Here is a 16,718-nt window from a genome sequence, read left to right as displayed (position 1 = left end):
CCTGGAAGGACCTGGAATGTTTGGACACGGAGGTGACTACGGTCATACCCACGGTGAACCCTCTGGCACCGGCCAAGGACACAGCCAGGGGTCAAGTTAAAATAAGTGACGCTCTCACCAAACAGCAGCGATGGGAGACTCGGGTTCTGGTGCAACAGAATACAGACATATTCTCAGCTGCAGGTGTGGACCTCGGTGATCCAACATGACATTGTCACCGAGCCCCGAGTAAGGGTACGGATGAAACCGTACCGAGTGCCAGAAGCCTGGAGGCAAGCCATCATGACCGAAGTGAAACAAATGCTTCAGTTGGGATCCATCGAGGAGTCCCGGAGTGAGTGGGCTAGACCCACTGTGCTAATACCAACGCCAGACGGATCATTATGCTTTTGTAATGACTTCATAAAATTAAGCATAACATTAAATAAGATATCAAAATTTGAACTCTATCCAGTGCCCCTGGTGGACGAGCTAATTAAGGGACTGGGGGAGGCCCAGTACTTCCACGATCGATCTCACCAAAGGTTACAGGCAGGTCCCGTTAAACGAATCGGCAAAAAAGAAAAGGCTGCTTTTATTACGCCAGAGGGTCTCTATCAATATGTCGTCTTGCCTTTTGGGTTACATGGGGCTCTGGCCACATTCCAGAGGCTGATGGACATAGTGTTAGAGCCTCATCGGAAATATGCATCAGCGTATTAAGACAACATAGTCATCTTTAGTGTGGACTGGAATGCCCATCTGACCCGGGTACAAGCAGTGCTGGAGTCTCTCAGAATCACGGGATTAACAGCGAATAAAAAAAATGCGTGATTGGACTCACGGAAGCCCGGTACTTAGGTTACGTGATTGGCTGTGGGGTTATCAAACCCCAAGTAAACAAGATCGAGGCCATTCAAAACTGGTCCAAGCTTTTTAGTACAAAACAGGTGAGGGCATTCCTCGGCTTTATTGGGTACTACCCAATTTTGCTGGAAGGTCGGCACCCCTAACTGACCTGTTAAAAGGTAAGAATTTGGTGATGGTACGGTAGAATCCTCAAGCGGAGGAAGCATTCCAGTCCCTGAAGTCAGTGTTATGTGGACAGCCGATCCTCATCATCCTCATCTTCAAGAAAACCTTCATCGTGCAAACAGATGCCTCAGAGGTAGGCCTAGGAACGGTGCTGTTGCAAGAGGTGAGTGGGGATGAGCATCTAGTCACCTGCTTGAGCAGGAAACTGACCTTGGCAGAGAAAAACTATAGCGTTGTGGAAAAGGAATGCTTGGCGATTAAGTGAGCATTGGAGTCCCTACGCTACTGTTTGCTCGGGCGTCTGTTTCGTTTAGTAACGGACCATTCACCCCTCGTCTGGCTGAGAAACGCAAAAGAGAGAAATGCTCGAGTCACCAGATGGTTCCTGTCCCTACAAAACTTCAGTTTCTCAATGGAACATCGGGCAGGGAAGTCACAAGGAAATACAGATGACCAGTCACGGGCACAGATGGGGGTTATGTGAGGCAGTGACCGGGGTTATTTGCGATGGTCGCTATGTGTCCCCCAGGATGCGCACAGATGCGTATTGAGGTCGCGGGAGTGCATTGCAGTCACAGGTATAGCTGTGATTGCAATGCAAAATAAAAGTAAGAGTTGGTATTGGGCAAGCTATTTGTCCAAGGCAGATTTAGGAAAACCTGCCATGGGCTTTTATTGTTTAAACGGACTACAGGATGATAGTGGTGCTCTCTGTTTCTTCCCGGCCAGGTCTTCTCTGTGGCCTGCTGGCATAGGTTCCTTGTAAAAACCCTGCAGGAGAGTGTTGGGTTTGCCAGTTTTGGTTTTGCAAGCGTGCAGAGCATGAGGCTCTGCAGAGATCAACTTGTGTGAAGCAACACGGACTGAAGCGGAGCCAAAATTCCTGGAATCCCTCAGTGTACACAGCGGTGTAGTCGCCCACGGCAACCAGTCCCAGTTACGGACTATCTTGTTTCCGGCTGCGATCTGGAGGATACTATTTGCTTTCTGTTGTGAGTACGCTGACCATTAAGAGACTTTGTTTTGAACTTTCCTGGGTCACTGCCTGTCACACTGCACCATCCCCGCGGCACTACAGTGTTCGTGTGCATGTGTCTGCACGCACATGTGTGTGTATGTGCGTGTGTGTGTCTATGTATGTCCGCATTTGTTTACATGTCTGTGCGTGTGTGTGTGTGTGTGCGTGAGTGCTTGTGTGCGCATGTGTGTATGCGTGTGTGTGTGTGTACAGATGTACATTGGTGTGTACCACTCAGTATACTCTCCTGTAATATCTGTGTGTCATTATATTTGTATCAGAGCAGTAAATGATTCCATAACATAAACTGAAGATTCACACGAACAGGCACCTACTTTCCATCAAAGCCCTTTATTTTATTTCTTTTTTTTTTTTCTAGCTTTCATCAGCATTTTTATGATGAATCCTGCACAGAAATAACTCAATCTATGCATGGGAGCGACGCAGTCATTAGGCCATTATTTCTCTATGAAAATGCAGTTTCTATAGGAAGCTGACTGGTAACCTCATAAATTTGTGATTATTTTTCACGTTGGCCACATTTAGAACAAAGGAGGATGCGAGCTGGCGTCTCTCACTATGCTGTGTGGGAGCGTCCCCACGGAATGATTAGGTGTGAGCGGTATAGAAACCTTACAACGCTGCACAGTGACTAGGAACAGACCTGGTCACTTGTCACCTGCAGTGTCTGTGGATGCATGCACCATACACACTCCTGGCATTCCACACTGGAAGAGTTAACTGTCTCAATGGCGGCATTTTCTTCTGCTGTAAAGCAAAAGACTAAAAAAAAGAGGAGCTGGGACTGTTCCCTGACGGGCAGTAAATTGATGTGAATTGTGTCTTCATTTCCTGCAGGTGCTTTGGGAAAACGGACACGGTTTCAGGAAAACGACTTGGCTCAACTTGTTCTAGATGTGCAAAGGGAAGGAGATTCCTTCTTACGCAATGGACTAACGCCTGCTCCAACCCCTGTAGAGAACTTGCCTAAGGTATGAAAAAGAAAAATGATCAGTTGTGCTCGCATCTTGGTTAACCATTTCATCACTGCAGCGCTTCCCATGCATTTAACCCTTTCCTTCCATCCCCAAAATGTTCACGAGCTGCTGAGTGTTGTCTGAATACAATTTATTTTGTTCTCTGTATCTATGGCCCAATGTTAGATAATGTTACATAATGGACATGCAGTTACATATATTGTTTTCATTAAAACACAGATAATAATCAAAAAATATATATTTTATTAATAATGAAGATAATATTCCAGTTTTCCTCAAAGATCATCTAAACTGTAAATCACTCATTTGTCTGAATCTTCTGTTTGCTATCTTATGAGGCTCTTATATAGTTAATTACTTCACATCTAGAAGTATGCAGCTTTTCAAAAAAAGCCTGGCTTCTCTTTTCTTTGCATTTTCCTTTAAGTGGTAGAGTGCAAGCGGTGTGGAGACATTTCATTTTCCGCAGGTCGTGTTTACTGCAGGATGATTCATTCTCTGCACTGCCATAATGTGATTCTGAGTGAACCTTGGTTTCCCGTAATCATACAGAAATTGATCGGCCAATTTTCAATGACTGCTTTTACCTGTGTATCCGATCTTCTGACTGAGGCCAGATTCACACATCTGTGTTTTGCTGTCCTAGCACGGACAGTGATGCATCGACTTACTACGGGTCTCCTGACCCAATTTCGACAGTCTCATATATGCCTATAAGGCTGTTGAATACAAGTCAATGGACAATCGAAAGTGTTAATTTTCTCTAATTATGGAAGGACTGGGGAGCAAATAAGGCCAAATAGGGTCTCATCCGACTATGATTTATTAAAAACAGGATATGCTAACCTGATATGGTTGTATACGCAACATTTGGTGAGTGACCCGCTGCTGCAGATCCACAATCACCAGACCAGATGCAAATGAGAAGGAAAAATTGGTGGATTATTTATCGCTGCTGGAGAAATTATGAAAAATCGGTTTACAAGGAGCTATAGTTATGCGGTTTTTATTATCGACATGTTTCGTAGGTTAACACACTACTTCCTTAGGATACAACCACATAATTTGGCCTAAGGCGAAGTACATTCAACGTCTGTGCTCTTAGCCAAATGTATATGCCAAGAAAAGTTTCTGGCATGTGCCTTAATATTCCCATAGGCCCCCGTTTAAAGTGTGCTTTTTGCCTATGTCTAGTCAGTATGTGTCTACAAATGAGAACCACTGCAAAAAGACATATCAAATTGATGTATATGATTTATTTTGCAATTTATCCCTATAGTTGATGAAAGCAAGGAGGGCTGTGGAGTCGGAATCGTGAAGTAAGAGTTGTGGAGTCAGTGTTCATTTTGGTGGAGTCGGTATCAAATGGACCGACTCCTAAAATATATAATAAATTGGGTACGGCACAATGCAGGATGTGATGTCACTTTTTTCATAAGAATTTGGGAAAGTTATAAAATATTCTATAAATGTCTGTTCTGCTCCTATTGTAAGGATCTCAGCTTTTAGTTGAGATGAATCTGTGCTGCACTTTACGTACATGCTCAGTAGTGACCAGTGCTGTGGAGTGGGAGTCAGGGAAACTGAGGAGTCTGAGTCGGAGCTTTGGCTTACCGACTCCACAGCCCTGAAAGCAGGGATGACTAATGGGCATGAACACTCTACAGTGGCTCGAAATACAGTGCACACTTATCCTTAAAGGGGTTGTCCACTGGATAATTTATCACTTGTTGATTAGTGTGGGTCCAACTGCTGGGACCTGCTCCAATCAATAGAATGGACAACGTCTATTATCCCCGTTAGAATGGAACGGCAGTGCTAATGTGCAATCTGTACCTTTTTATTCTCTATGTGGTTGCTCACAACGACGCTTGGCTTTTTCCAGGAGGCCCATAGAGAATGAATGTATGTATTAAAGATATGGAGATGCCACTGTCATTGGAGAGACTAAACTACGTAGTACTGATAAGAGATATACTCACCTCTGTTTTTACTGGTGCTGGCAATTATTAGGGTGACTGCTAAAGCCTGTTCAGTTAGTGGATTTGCCTGGGTAGCAGAATGTTTTAAAGGTGGTTCAGGATCCAGTGAGTGCGTCATTATCCAGGAGGTGAATTATACTGCTTTCCTTGGATCATGAATCCAATCTAAAGGTTTCTAAGGCCCCATTCACACGTTTGTGTCTCCGATACGTGTGGTGACAGTTTTCACACGTACCGGAGACACGTACACATGTAGACCCATTCAAATGAATGGGTCTGTGCACATGTCAGTGTGTTTCCACAGACCATGTGTCCGTAGGCAAAACACGCTGACATTTCTGTTTTTTGCCGTCAGCATGTAAGGCAAAACGTCCTGCACATATGCACACAGAGAACACACTTTGATGTCCTCCTTGTGACACTGACGGCCGCTGGGGAAGAAGCGCTACAGTAAGCGCTGTTCCCCGGCAGCTGGTGCTGAAGTCGGCTGTCATCATTCTCCCCTGCTCTGTCGGCGAGCAAAGGAGAATGATGAGCGTTATATTAAAGTCTGAACGACAGCAGGGGGTGGCTTTTGAGACTGTTAACCCCATCATCCAACACCTGATGCCGCTAATAACAGTGACAGTAGGTGCGGTCGATCGGGGTATTCCACAGCCGCTGGCCGAGATTGTTCGGAAATATGTGAATGAAAATCCTGACGTGGGTTCTCCCCTATTTTATTAACCAACCAGACAAAACTCAAAGCTGGGGGCTGCAATCTCCTGCTGCCAGCTCCTACAAGGTTGGTTATCAAGACTATAGGGGTCCCCACGCTGTTTTTTTTAATTATTTAAATAAATAATTTTTTTAAAAATGGCATGGGGTCTCCTGCATCTCTTGGCTGAAAACTATTGTAAAAACCTGCGTGGATTTGATGCGTTTTTGATGCTTTTTTTGTGTGTTTTTGATGCGGATTTTCATGCATTTTTTTCATGCAGATTGGTATACGTTTTTGTAGGCTAATTAAAGATCTATTATTTAACAAAAAAAAAGAATTATGATGTCATTTCTTGTACAACCTCTTCATTTACAAAGTCCATTGAAGAATAATGTTTACACACACAGATAAAGATAGATAGATCTATAGATCTACAGATAGATAGAGCGATAGATAGATCTGTAGACAGATACATTTGTGGCCAAAAGTATTGACACCCCTGCAATTCTGTCAGATAATACTCAGTTTCTTCTTGAAAATGATTGTAAACATAAATTCTTTGGTATTATTATCTTCATTTAATTTGTCTTAAATGAAAAAACACAAAAGAGAATGAAGCAAGAAGCAAAACATTGATCATTTCATACAAAACTCCAAAAATGGGCCAGACAAAAGTATTGGCACCCTCAGCCTAATACTTGGTTGCACAACCTTTAGCCAAAATAACTGCGACCAACCGCTTCCGGTAACCATCAATGAGTTTCTTACAATGCTCTGCTGGCATTTTAGACCATTCTTCTTTGGCAAACTGCTCCAGGTCCCTGATATTTGAAGGGTGCCTTCTCCAAACTGCCATTTTTAGATCTCTCCACAGGTGTTCTATGGGATTCAGGTCTGAACTCATTGCTGGCCACCTTAGAAGTCTCCAGTGCTTTCTCTCATACCATTTTCTAGTGCTTTTTGAATTGTGTTTTGGGTCATTGTCCTGCTGGAAGACCCATGACCTCTGAGGGAGACCCAGCTTTCTCACACTGGGCCCTACATTATGCTGCAAAATTTGTTGGTAGTCTTCAGACTTCATAATGCCATGCACACGGTCAAGGAGTCCAGTGCCAGAGGCAGAAAAGCAACCCCAAAACATCAGGGAACCTCCACCATGTTTGACTGTAGGGACCGTGTTCTTTTCTTTGAATGCCTCTTTTTTTCTCCTGTAAACTCTTTGTTGAAGATTTTGCCCAAAAAGCTCTGACCAGAGAACATTCTTCCAAAACGTTTTAGGCTTTTTCAGGTAAGTTTTGGCAAACTCCAGCCTGGCTTTTTTATGTCTCGGGGTAAGAAATGGGGTCTTCCTGGGTCTCCTACCATACAGTCCCTTTTCATTCAGACGCCGACGGATAGTACGGGTTGACACCGTTGTACCCTCGGACTGCAGGGCAGCTTGAACTTGTTTAGAAGTTAGTCAAGGTTCTTTATCCAACATCCGCACAATCTTGCGTTGAAATCTCGTCAATTTTTCTTTTCCGTCCACATCTAGGGAGGTTAGCCACAGTGCCATGGGCTTTAAACTTCTTGATGACACTGCGCACGGTAGACACAGGAACATTCAGGTCTTTGGAGATAGACTTGTAGCCTTGCACCTGTTAGGTGCCACAGGTAAGTTACAGGTGCTGTTAATTACACAAATTGGAGAAGCATCACATCACCCCCTTTTTTACGTTTGGTGTGGAATTATATCCAATTTGGCTTTAGGACAATTATTTTTGTGTTTTTTCATTTAAGACAAGTTAAATCAAGATAATAATACCAAAGAATTTGTGTTTACAAACATTTTCAGGAAGAAACTGAGTATTATCTGACAGAATTGCAGGGGTGTCAATACTTTTGGCCACAACTGTAGATAGATCTATAGATAGATATACAGATCTATAGATAGATAGATATATTGATGTGATGGATATATAATACCAAGCCCGATGTTTAGTAATAAACATTATAAAATGGTACATAAACCGTTAAATAAAGACACACACACACACAAAATCTGCATTAGGCCGGGGTCACACTTGAGAGAAACTCGCACGAGTCTCACACCTCAATACCCGGCACAGCCGCCGGCACTCAGGACCAGACCGTTCAGCTGCATAGAAATACGGTTAGGTCCATATATATTTGGACAGAGACAACATTTTTCAAATTTGGTTATAGACATTACCACAATGAGTTGTGCCACCCTGTTTCTAAAGGGACCAAAAGTAATTGGACAGATTAAATAATTTTAAATAAAGTGTTCATTTTTAGTACTTGGTTGAAAACCCTTTGTTGGCAATGACTGCCTGAAGTCTTGAACTCATGTACATCACCAGACGCTGTGTCTCCTCCTTTTTGATGCTCTGCCAGGCCTTCACTGTGGTGGTTTTCAGTTGCTGTTTGTGGGCCTTTCTGTCTGAAGTTTAGTCTTTAACAATTGAAATGCATGCTCAATTGGGTTGAGATCAGGTGACTGACTTGGCCATTCAAGAATATTCCACTTCTTTGCTTTAATAAACTCCTGGGTTGCTTTGGCTTTATGTTTTGAGTCATTGTCCATCTGTAGTATGAAACGATGACCAATCAGTTTGGCTGCATTTGGCTGGATCTGAGCACACAGTATGTCTCTGAATACCTCAGAATTCATTCGGCTGCTTCTGTCCTGTGTCACATCATCAATAAACACTAGTGACCCAGTACCACTGGCAGCCATGCATGCCCAAGCCATCACACTGCCTCTGCCATGTTTTACAGATGATGTGGTATGCTTTGGATCATGAGCTGCACCACGCCTTCGCCATACTTTTCTCTTTCCATCATTCTGGTAGAGGTTGATCTTGGTTTCATCTGTCCAAAGAATGTTATTCCAGAACTGTGCTGGATTTTTTAGATGTTTTTTTTAGCAAAGTCCAGTCTAGCCTTTTTATTCTTGATGCTTATGAGTGGCTTGCACCGTGCAGCGAACCCTCTGTATTTACTTTCATGCAGTCTTCTCTTTATGGTAGATTTGGATATTGATACGCCGACCTCCTGGAGAGTGTTGTTCACTTGTTTGGCTGTTGTGAAAAGGTTTCTCTTCACCATGGAGATTATTCTGCGATCATCCACCACTGTTGTCTTCCGTGGGCGCCCAGGTCTTTTTGCATTGATGAGTTCACCAGTGCTTTCTTTCTTTCTCAGGATGTACCAAACTGTAGATTTTGCCACTCCTAATATTGTAGCAATTTCTTGGATGGGTTTTTTCAGTTTTCGCAACTTAACGATGGCTTGTTTAACCTGCATGGAGAGCTCCTTTGACCGCATGTTTACTTCACAGCAAAACCTTCCAAATGCAAGCACCACACCTCAAATCAACTCCCGGCCTTTTATCTGCTTATTTGAGAATGACATAACGAAGGGATTGCCCACACCTGTCCATGAAATAGCCTTGGAGTCAATTGTCCAATTACTTTTGGTCCCTTTAAAAACAGGGTGGTACATGTTAAGGAGCTGAAACTCCTAAACACTTCATCCAATTTTAATGTGGATACCCTCAAATGAAAGCTGAAAGTCTGAACTTCAACTGCATCTGAATTGTTTTGTTTAAAATTCATTGTGGTAATGTATATAACCAAAATTAGAAAAATGTCTCTGTCCAAATATATATGGACCTAACTGTATATGCAGCTGCACACTCCGGTCCCGAGTACCTGCGGCAGTGCTGGGTATTGAGGTGCGAGACTCGTGTGAGTTTCTCACAAGTGTGACCCTGGCCTTAAAGGCAATATCTGTTTAATTAAAAAAAATAGGAAAAAAATGGCGTGGGCTCCCATGCAATTTTCTGCGCCAGTGACTGGGGGCCGATGTTTATAGCCTAGGAAGGGGTTAACACCCATGGATATTCCCAGGCTATGAATATCAGCCTGCAGCTGTATATTTACTTTACTTACTGGCTATTAAAATAGTGAGACCAGGCCCCCACCCCCCAAAAAAAATGACCTGGGGTTCCCCTATAATTATTAGCCAGAAAAGGCTATGCAGACAGCTGCGAGCTGATATTCATAGCCTAGTAAGGGACCATGGATATTGCCCTTCCCCCCTGGCTTCAAACACCAGCTCACAGCCACCCCAGAAATGGCGCATCTATAAGATGCGCCAATTCCTGCACTTAGACTCTCTCTTCCCACTGCCCTGTACTGGTGGCATATGGAGTAATAGGGGGTTAATGTCACCTTTGTATTGTAAGGTGATATCAAGGCGGCTTAGTAATGGAGAAGTGTCAATAGGACAGCTATCCATTACTAATCCTATAGTTGGTAAAGGTTTAAATAAACACACAGTCAGAATAAAGTATTTTAATGAAATAAAACACTAAACACATTTTTCCCATATTTATTATTCTGCTAATCCATGCGATGCCCTCGATCTCCTGCAAAAAAAAAAGGAAAAACATAAACCAACACAAATACTCCCTGGTCCGACGCAGTCCATTTAATAACGAGTGTCCCATGACGATCTCCCCTATAGAGTTGTCACATCAGGAGATGTGACTGCTCTATAGGCCTCCAGTGACACTTACAGGAGACAATGGCTCCTGCAGTGCATCACTGGAGAGGTTACCTGAGTTCAAGCTCTCACTTTACGGCAACGCTGCTTGAGAATTTTCCCATGCAGCATTGCCAGTGACCGCGACCTCTGACAGTGGAGTGATACACTGCGGAATTTATCGTAGGACACTTGTTATTAAATGGATTACATCGGAACAGTGAGTATACTGTTGTTTTTTTTATTTTATTTTTTTTATTTATTTTTTTTTACAGGTGATCGAGAGGATTAGCTGTGTGGTGTGTATATACTGTATATGTGTGTATGTGTTTTTTTTTTTTACAAAGTAGCTGAACGATGGGATTACAACTAGTCCCATCGGACGATGCCTGCCTGCATACAGACCGCACACACTCACACACACACACGCTGACACCCGCACACACACCCGCACACAGACACGCACATCTTCTGTGCACCGACACAGTCTCCGCCCACACACACACAGTCTCCACCCACACTCCGCTCGCACACTCTTCCTCCTCCCGATCTGCAGCGTTTCTCGCAGGCAACTCTGCAGCAAAATTGCATATCTTTTTAAACCTGCTGTTTTGCTGCAGATTTGCCTGACTCAGTGGTAGTCAATGGGTGCAGGAATGCTGCAGGTCCGCAAAAAGATTTGACATGCTGCGGAAAATAAAACGCTGCAAATCTGCAGGGGTTTTTCCGCAGTATGTGCACAACAATTCTCAATTTCCCTTTGACTAACATTCGTGGTGCACTACACTGTGGATTTGATGCAATTCCGTGCGTCCAAAAAGGCTGCGGAAACGCATCAAAATCCGCAATGTGTGCACATATCCTAAATGTAAAGATTAAAGCTGATCAAAGCCTTGTGTTTTCTACAATATTCATATTGGTTTACTTTGAACCAAAAGTTAGTAATAATAATGGGAGACTTCCACTGCAGGGGGAAAGTAGTATTACATGGTGGCCTGACTTTTCCATTTGACAGCCTTGTTTGCCAGAGCAAGTGTCTCTCTGTGGGTCTTCACTGTTGCTCCATATGGGAACCCCTTCATGAAGTCTCTCTTTGGCTGCTTGCTTACTTAGGTAAGTTCCCAAGATGAGTTTTTGATACTGCGTATTTTAGCTGTGAGAAAAGGAAAACACAGCGTTTCAGCAGAGTGAATAGGATTTATATGCTGAATAAAAATATAAACGCAACACGTTTGTTTTTGCTCCCATTGTTCATGAGCTAAACTCAAAGATCTAAGACTTTTTCTATGTACACAAATGGCATTTTTCTCTCAAATATTGTTAACAGATGTGTTTAAATCTGTGATAGGGTATGTGCAGACAATCAGGCAGAAGCAGTGCTTTGTATGCAGCGGGTGTTGGCTGCATCCAAAGCGCTGCCGTCTATTGAACGCAGGTGAATCTGCATGTGTTCACTGAACCACGCTGATTCACCGTGTCCAATACATTCTATTGGTGAAATTTCTCACAGTCTAGCGTCTCCGCAAGAGAAATTGACATGTGTGGAAAGATGCGCCGCACGTCCGTCTCCACAGGTGAGCCAGGGGCATCTGTGGACAGAAAGTGGGCATGGGATTTCTTGAACTCCCATCCACTACGCCGTCACATCAGGCCGCTGAGGGTTGGACGCTGCACAATTACACAGCTTTCACTGATCGTCTACACATATCCTTAGTGAGCACTTCTCCTTTGCCAAGGAAATCGCAGTCAATAGCAAATTGAAAAAAAATGCAAGTAACCTTATTTAGCTCATAGGTGCAGGAAATCTATAACATCAAAAACTCACCAAATACTCCTTGTGGGAACAAAGCCTTATGGTAAGTTCACACAGGGCATTTTTGCAGCAAAACCTGATCTTCTTGGCAGGAAAGAAGCTGCTGCAAAAACGCAGGTTTAATTGCGTTTTTGGTACGTTTTTTGTTGCAGATTTAGTGCTTTTTTTCTCTTTGTCCATGCTAATGTTCTAGACTTTTCATCAGCAAAAACGCAGCAAATAATTGCAGCGTTTTTTCAACACCCATTCCAGTCAGTGGGTCAAAAACGCTGAAATAACGCTGAAAGAAGTGACATGCTCTATGTCGAAAAAATGCAGCAAAGAACAAAATCCTGATGAAACAAAAAACCAATGGTACTGTAAAAAGCAGCTGAAAATTACCATAAAAAAATGCAAAAACGCCCTATGTGAACTTACCCTTAGGGTTCTTAGAGTTGAGTACCTTTTTTAATTTATTTTTTTGTTTTACTACTTGACAAACCCTTTTGAACTTCTCCACTGCTCATCATACCATAAAAAAGTACATAATTCTCTGCTGGACCTACAATCAGAGGAGCAGCGCCAGTCCTGGAGTAAGTATGCCATTTGCTTTATGTTATGACGGATAATGGAGCTGTTGAGAAGGGTTTTCCAGTAGTGTCCAACCTTTTTATTATACACTTTTTGTTTCAGAAACTGAACACGTCCTTTAAACAATATTCATAAAAATGCCATAAATCTCCTATAACATTTTTTGTCTGTAGGCAAGAATGACTTGCTGGATGAGGCACTTTCAGACAATTCTGTATCTGTGTTTTCTGTCTATATTCTAGTTTTATGAACCGGGCAGACAAAGCCTTATCAATTTTATCTGTAACCAGACTGAATCTCTGTAATAAGTGTTGTGTGATGTTACAAGATCTTCACATTTATGGTTTCAATTATGACTTTTTCCTTACAGAACCAAGAGTTACAGGATGACACGGTCCTTAATAAAATCAAGCTAGCAGATCCAGATCAATTCCAGATGCCTGATCTGTGTGCAGAAGAGCTGGCTCTTATTCTTGGGGTTTGGTAAGTGGGAAATGATTCTTTTTCATTTTCTTATATAAATGTAATAATATTGCACACCATTAACTAAAGTGCTTACAATGAAGAACGTCTGTAAATACTAAAACCAACCCATATTACACTTTGTACGTTGGCACCATTTTGGGTATGAATTAAAAAAACCAAGGTGATTACTGAACTTGCAATTATATACCCCCCTCTATAGGATATACTGTTGCATATGACTATTAAAAACTGCAAAGTGTACATTGAGCCTTAGCAGTTTAGGAAACTTTGGTTACATTTCTGCTTTTGGTGCATACTTTAACAGTAATAATATATTGTTGTTCTTGTAGTCCTTCGCTTAACGCGATATGATGGATTTGTAGTAGATTTTTGTTAAGGATTCTGCACTGAATATTTATGACAAAATACAATAATATATAGGACGTGTGAAAAGGGTTATCAATAGTTTATCCACAAATAGCAGAAAAAAAGTGTCTTTTTGGGGGGATTTTTGCTGCTTATTTTACGTCTTCAGTTGAAATCTACAGCACAATCTGCCCATATTACTTGATGTTGCCTGGCATTGAACCGAGATCACAAACCAGCCTTGCTGGCAGAAGTTCTGGAAATACAGCAGACTACTTGAAGAATTTTAAGGGGCATTCTAGGCATGACTCACATCAAGCGTGGTTCTCCCGTAGTTTGTGGGTCGTGGTAGGCCAAGCACAATGCAACATCCACATGTCATCCACTAGGAGTTCTTCCAATGAATAAAACTTTTATTATACATCAGGGATCCCACCGTTGAGACCGCCACCAATCCTGCGGTTTGGATTAGTAAGTTGATGTTAGATGGTCACTAGATGAGTAGTACACAATAGTCATATTAGGAAGCCACTGGAGGAGGAGACAAAAAAAAGTCTGCATTCTACATCTCCCTGCAAAGTATTTGGAGCATAATAGTCGAGAACTAAGGCCCCTTTTACACATCAGTTTTTTGCTGTCAGTCCCAATCCGTTGGCAGATTGTGAAAAACTGATGCGATGGATCCATTTTTTCGACTAATGCGACTAGCGGATCTGGCTAATTGGCTCAGAGCATGGTCAGTTAAAAGAAACGGAATCCGTCGCCGGATTCCGTCAGTTGACGGATCCGGCGCCATAGGCTTCCATTCTAGTAAACGACGGACGGCGCTGTCTGATTTTTCGACGGACACAAAAAACGTTACTATGTCCATTGTCTCCTGCCGCCAGACTAACAATTTTTGACGGATGAAACGTGAGGCCATCCATCGCTAATACAAGTCTATGAGAAAAAAAACGGATGCGGCATCGACGAATTGCGACTGATGGCAAAAAACTGATGTGTGAAAGGGGCCTAAGGCAGGCTTGGAGGAATATTACTGAGGCTTGGGTTACAAGAGCATTTTCCCATAGTAGAGCAGTGGCTTGTATGCAGCACAGAAGTGTCTTACCCACCTCTTATCATGGCAGGTTTTACAACAGTGCCCTGTTATTGCCAACCAGGGTCCCCTAGCACTCACAGCAGTATATCGTCCCTATTCCTTTATTTCCTTTTACACTCATGCTTCTACAATCGGCTCTGTGCTGGGAGTAAACTGCATATGGACAGGTTACCATATATTCTGCTGTAGCATGTAAATTCTGAGCCCTGTATAATTCTGGGTGATTTTAATATTGAAGCAATAGCTGCCATCCTCTGACAAACCCTATTCTTGCTCGTGTGGATTTACTTGGGGAAATGATGGAGACTTGGTGCTGTTAGTGTGAGCTCAGCTCCATGCTTTGTAATGTAATGTGGTACCCAGCTGCCGAATACGAGAGAGTTGCCATTGCCAGACCTAGTTTTCTAGTTGCCATAGTAAAGTTGTGAGAGCCCATAAACAATAGCACGTATCTGTAATGGGAATGTAATAACATTACGGCATGTTTGTATGAAATGCAGTGTTGCAGCAAGTAATCAGGCGAAATAGCCCAGTCCAGTCTAACTGCATCACTTCAATGCCAGAGAAAACCAACTGACCAAAAGTAAAGGGTCATATCAAATAATTTATTTTAAGAGATTGTTTCTGATTGGTTTAGAATTTGACCTTTAAATGAATTCCACACTTGTAGCACATCTTTGAGTTCATAAGTTATGTTATGTAAAGTACTGTGGAAAAAATGCTGCAATGTAAGAATTCTTTAGAAATAGGAGTGTTAGTAGTTTATTTGTATCAATTCACAAAATACAAAGGGAATGATCAAAAGATGAAATCTAAATCAAATCAGTATTTAGTGTAAACACACTTTGCCTTCAAAATAGTATCAATTCCTTTAGGTACACCTGCACACAGTTTTTTTTAAGGAACTTGTCTGGGATGTTGTTCCAAACACTAACCACTAGTAATGAGCGCAAGTGCTCGTTACTTGAGTTTGTCTAGGGTGCTCGGGTATGCACCGAGTATCATAGGTACTTTAGTGACATGTTGGAGTCCCCGCGGCCCCATATTTTGCAGCTGTTAGACAGCCACAAAACATGCAGGGATTGCCCATGATTATCAGGCAATCCCCGCATGTTTTGCTAATGTCTAATAGCCGTAAAACATGCGGCCGCCAGGACTCGAACTTGTCACTAGCACCCACAATAGTCGATGCATACTCGAGCAACGAGCACTTGCGCTCATCACTACTAACCACTGATCTTTTGCCTGTTTGCTATGCAATCCCTGCATGTCTTGTGGCTGTTGAACAGCCACGAGACATACAGCTGTGGGGACTCGAACATATTTTTCAAGCACACTTAAGACAGTCACTTAGCCCACGAGCATGCTCGGATAACGTCTTATGTGCGCACGTTCGCTCATCACTAGTGTTCACACTATGTGTTGATTTCATTTAAGTTTCTCTAATGTTCATTCACTTTGCATTTTGTTAACTATTCAGAATAAACTGTTAATGTTTCTGTATTTTAAAGCATTCGTGCCTTGCAGAATTTTTTCCACACTTGCCTAAAACTTGCACAGTGCTGTGTGACCCATGACTCTTGGACAATGATGTCTCACCAACAAAGATCTATTGAAGGTACTGCTTCAACATCCCACAGTCATCTTCCTTGCACCCCATGTAGCATCGCCTGATGTCAGTCCTATGCTTGGAAGAGGTGCTGTAGTCTGTGTGCAGAGTTATTCTTTAAAATCATTTTCCACTTTAATTTTAATGTGAGCAGTTTTAGGCTAACATGCTGAAAGAAAAATAGAAGGCATACTTATCGTCACAATTCGACCCCCACTCCAACGGTGCCTCTCTTATGGTCTGTACCAGACCGGAAGCAATGGTGTCCCAACCAGCAATGACCTCATTGTTGCAACCACTAATGAGCTACATAGTCAGGTGACTGGTGGTCAGGATGTAAAAAAAAATATTTAAACGTTTTAGTTAGTACAATCTAAAACCGAAATTGTATGCATTAAAATGTAACTTCTCTTTGACCAGCTGAAACCCTCCTCAATCATTTATGACTATGAAGTGTTCAGTGAGAGGGAAAAAGCCTCCCTACCCTGAGCAAGACATGCTTTTTCTTTTTGAAGTTCCCGTTGATAAGAATA

At 42.4% G+C, this 16,718-nt stretch overlaps 1 protein-coding gene across 2 annotated transcripts in view; it reads left to right on the top strand.

The window, feature by feature from the left end:
- TTC27 (tetratricopeptide repeat domain 27) overlaps positions 1-16,718 on the top strand; it is a 522,480-nt gene that overhangs the window by 191,413 nt on the left and 314,349 nt on the right. For both annotated transcript variants that reach the window (XM_077283015.1, XM_077283016.1), the window contains 2 exons: positions 2,891-3,024; positions 13,017-13,129. In XM_077283015.1, the coding sequence (XP_077139130.1) occupies positions 2,891-3,024; positions 13,017-13,129 (247 nt within the window). The remainder of the gene's footprint in view (positions 1-2,890; positions 3,025-13,016; positions 13,130-16,718) is intronic.

This window comes from Ranitomeya variabilis, chromosome 2 (genome assembly GCF_051348905.1).
Source record: "Ranitomeya variabilis isolate aRanVar5 chromosome 2, aRanVar5.hap1, whole genome shotgun sequence".
Taxonomy (NCBI): domain Eukaryota; kingdom Metazoa; phylum Chordata; class Amphibia; order Anura; family Dendrobatidae; genus Ranitomeya; species Ranitomeya variabilis.
This window is presented reverse-complemented; position numbering and strand designations above follow the sequence as displayed.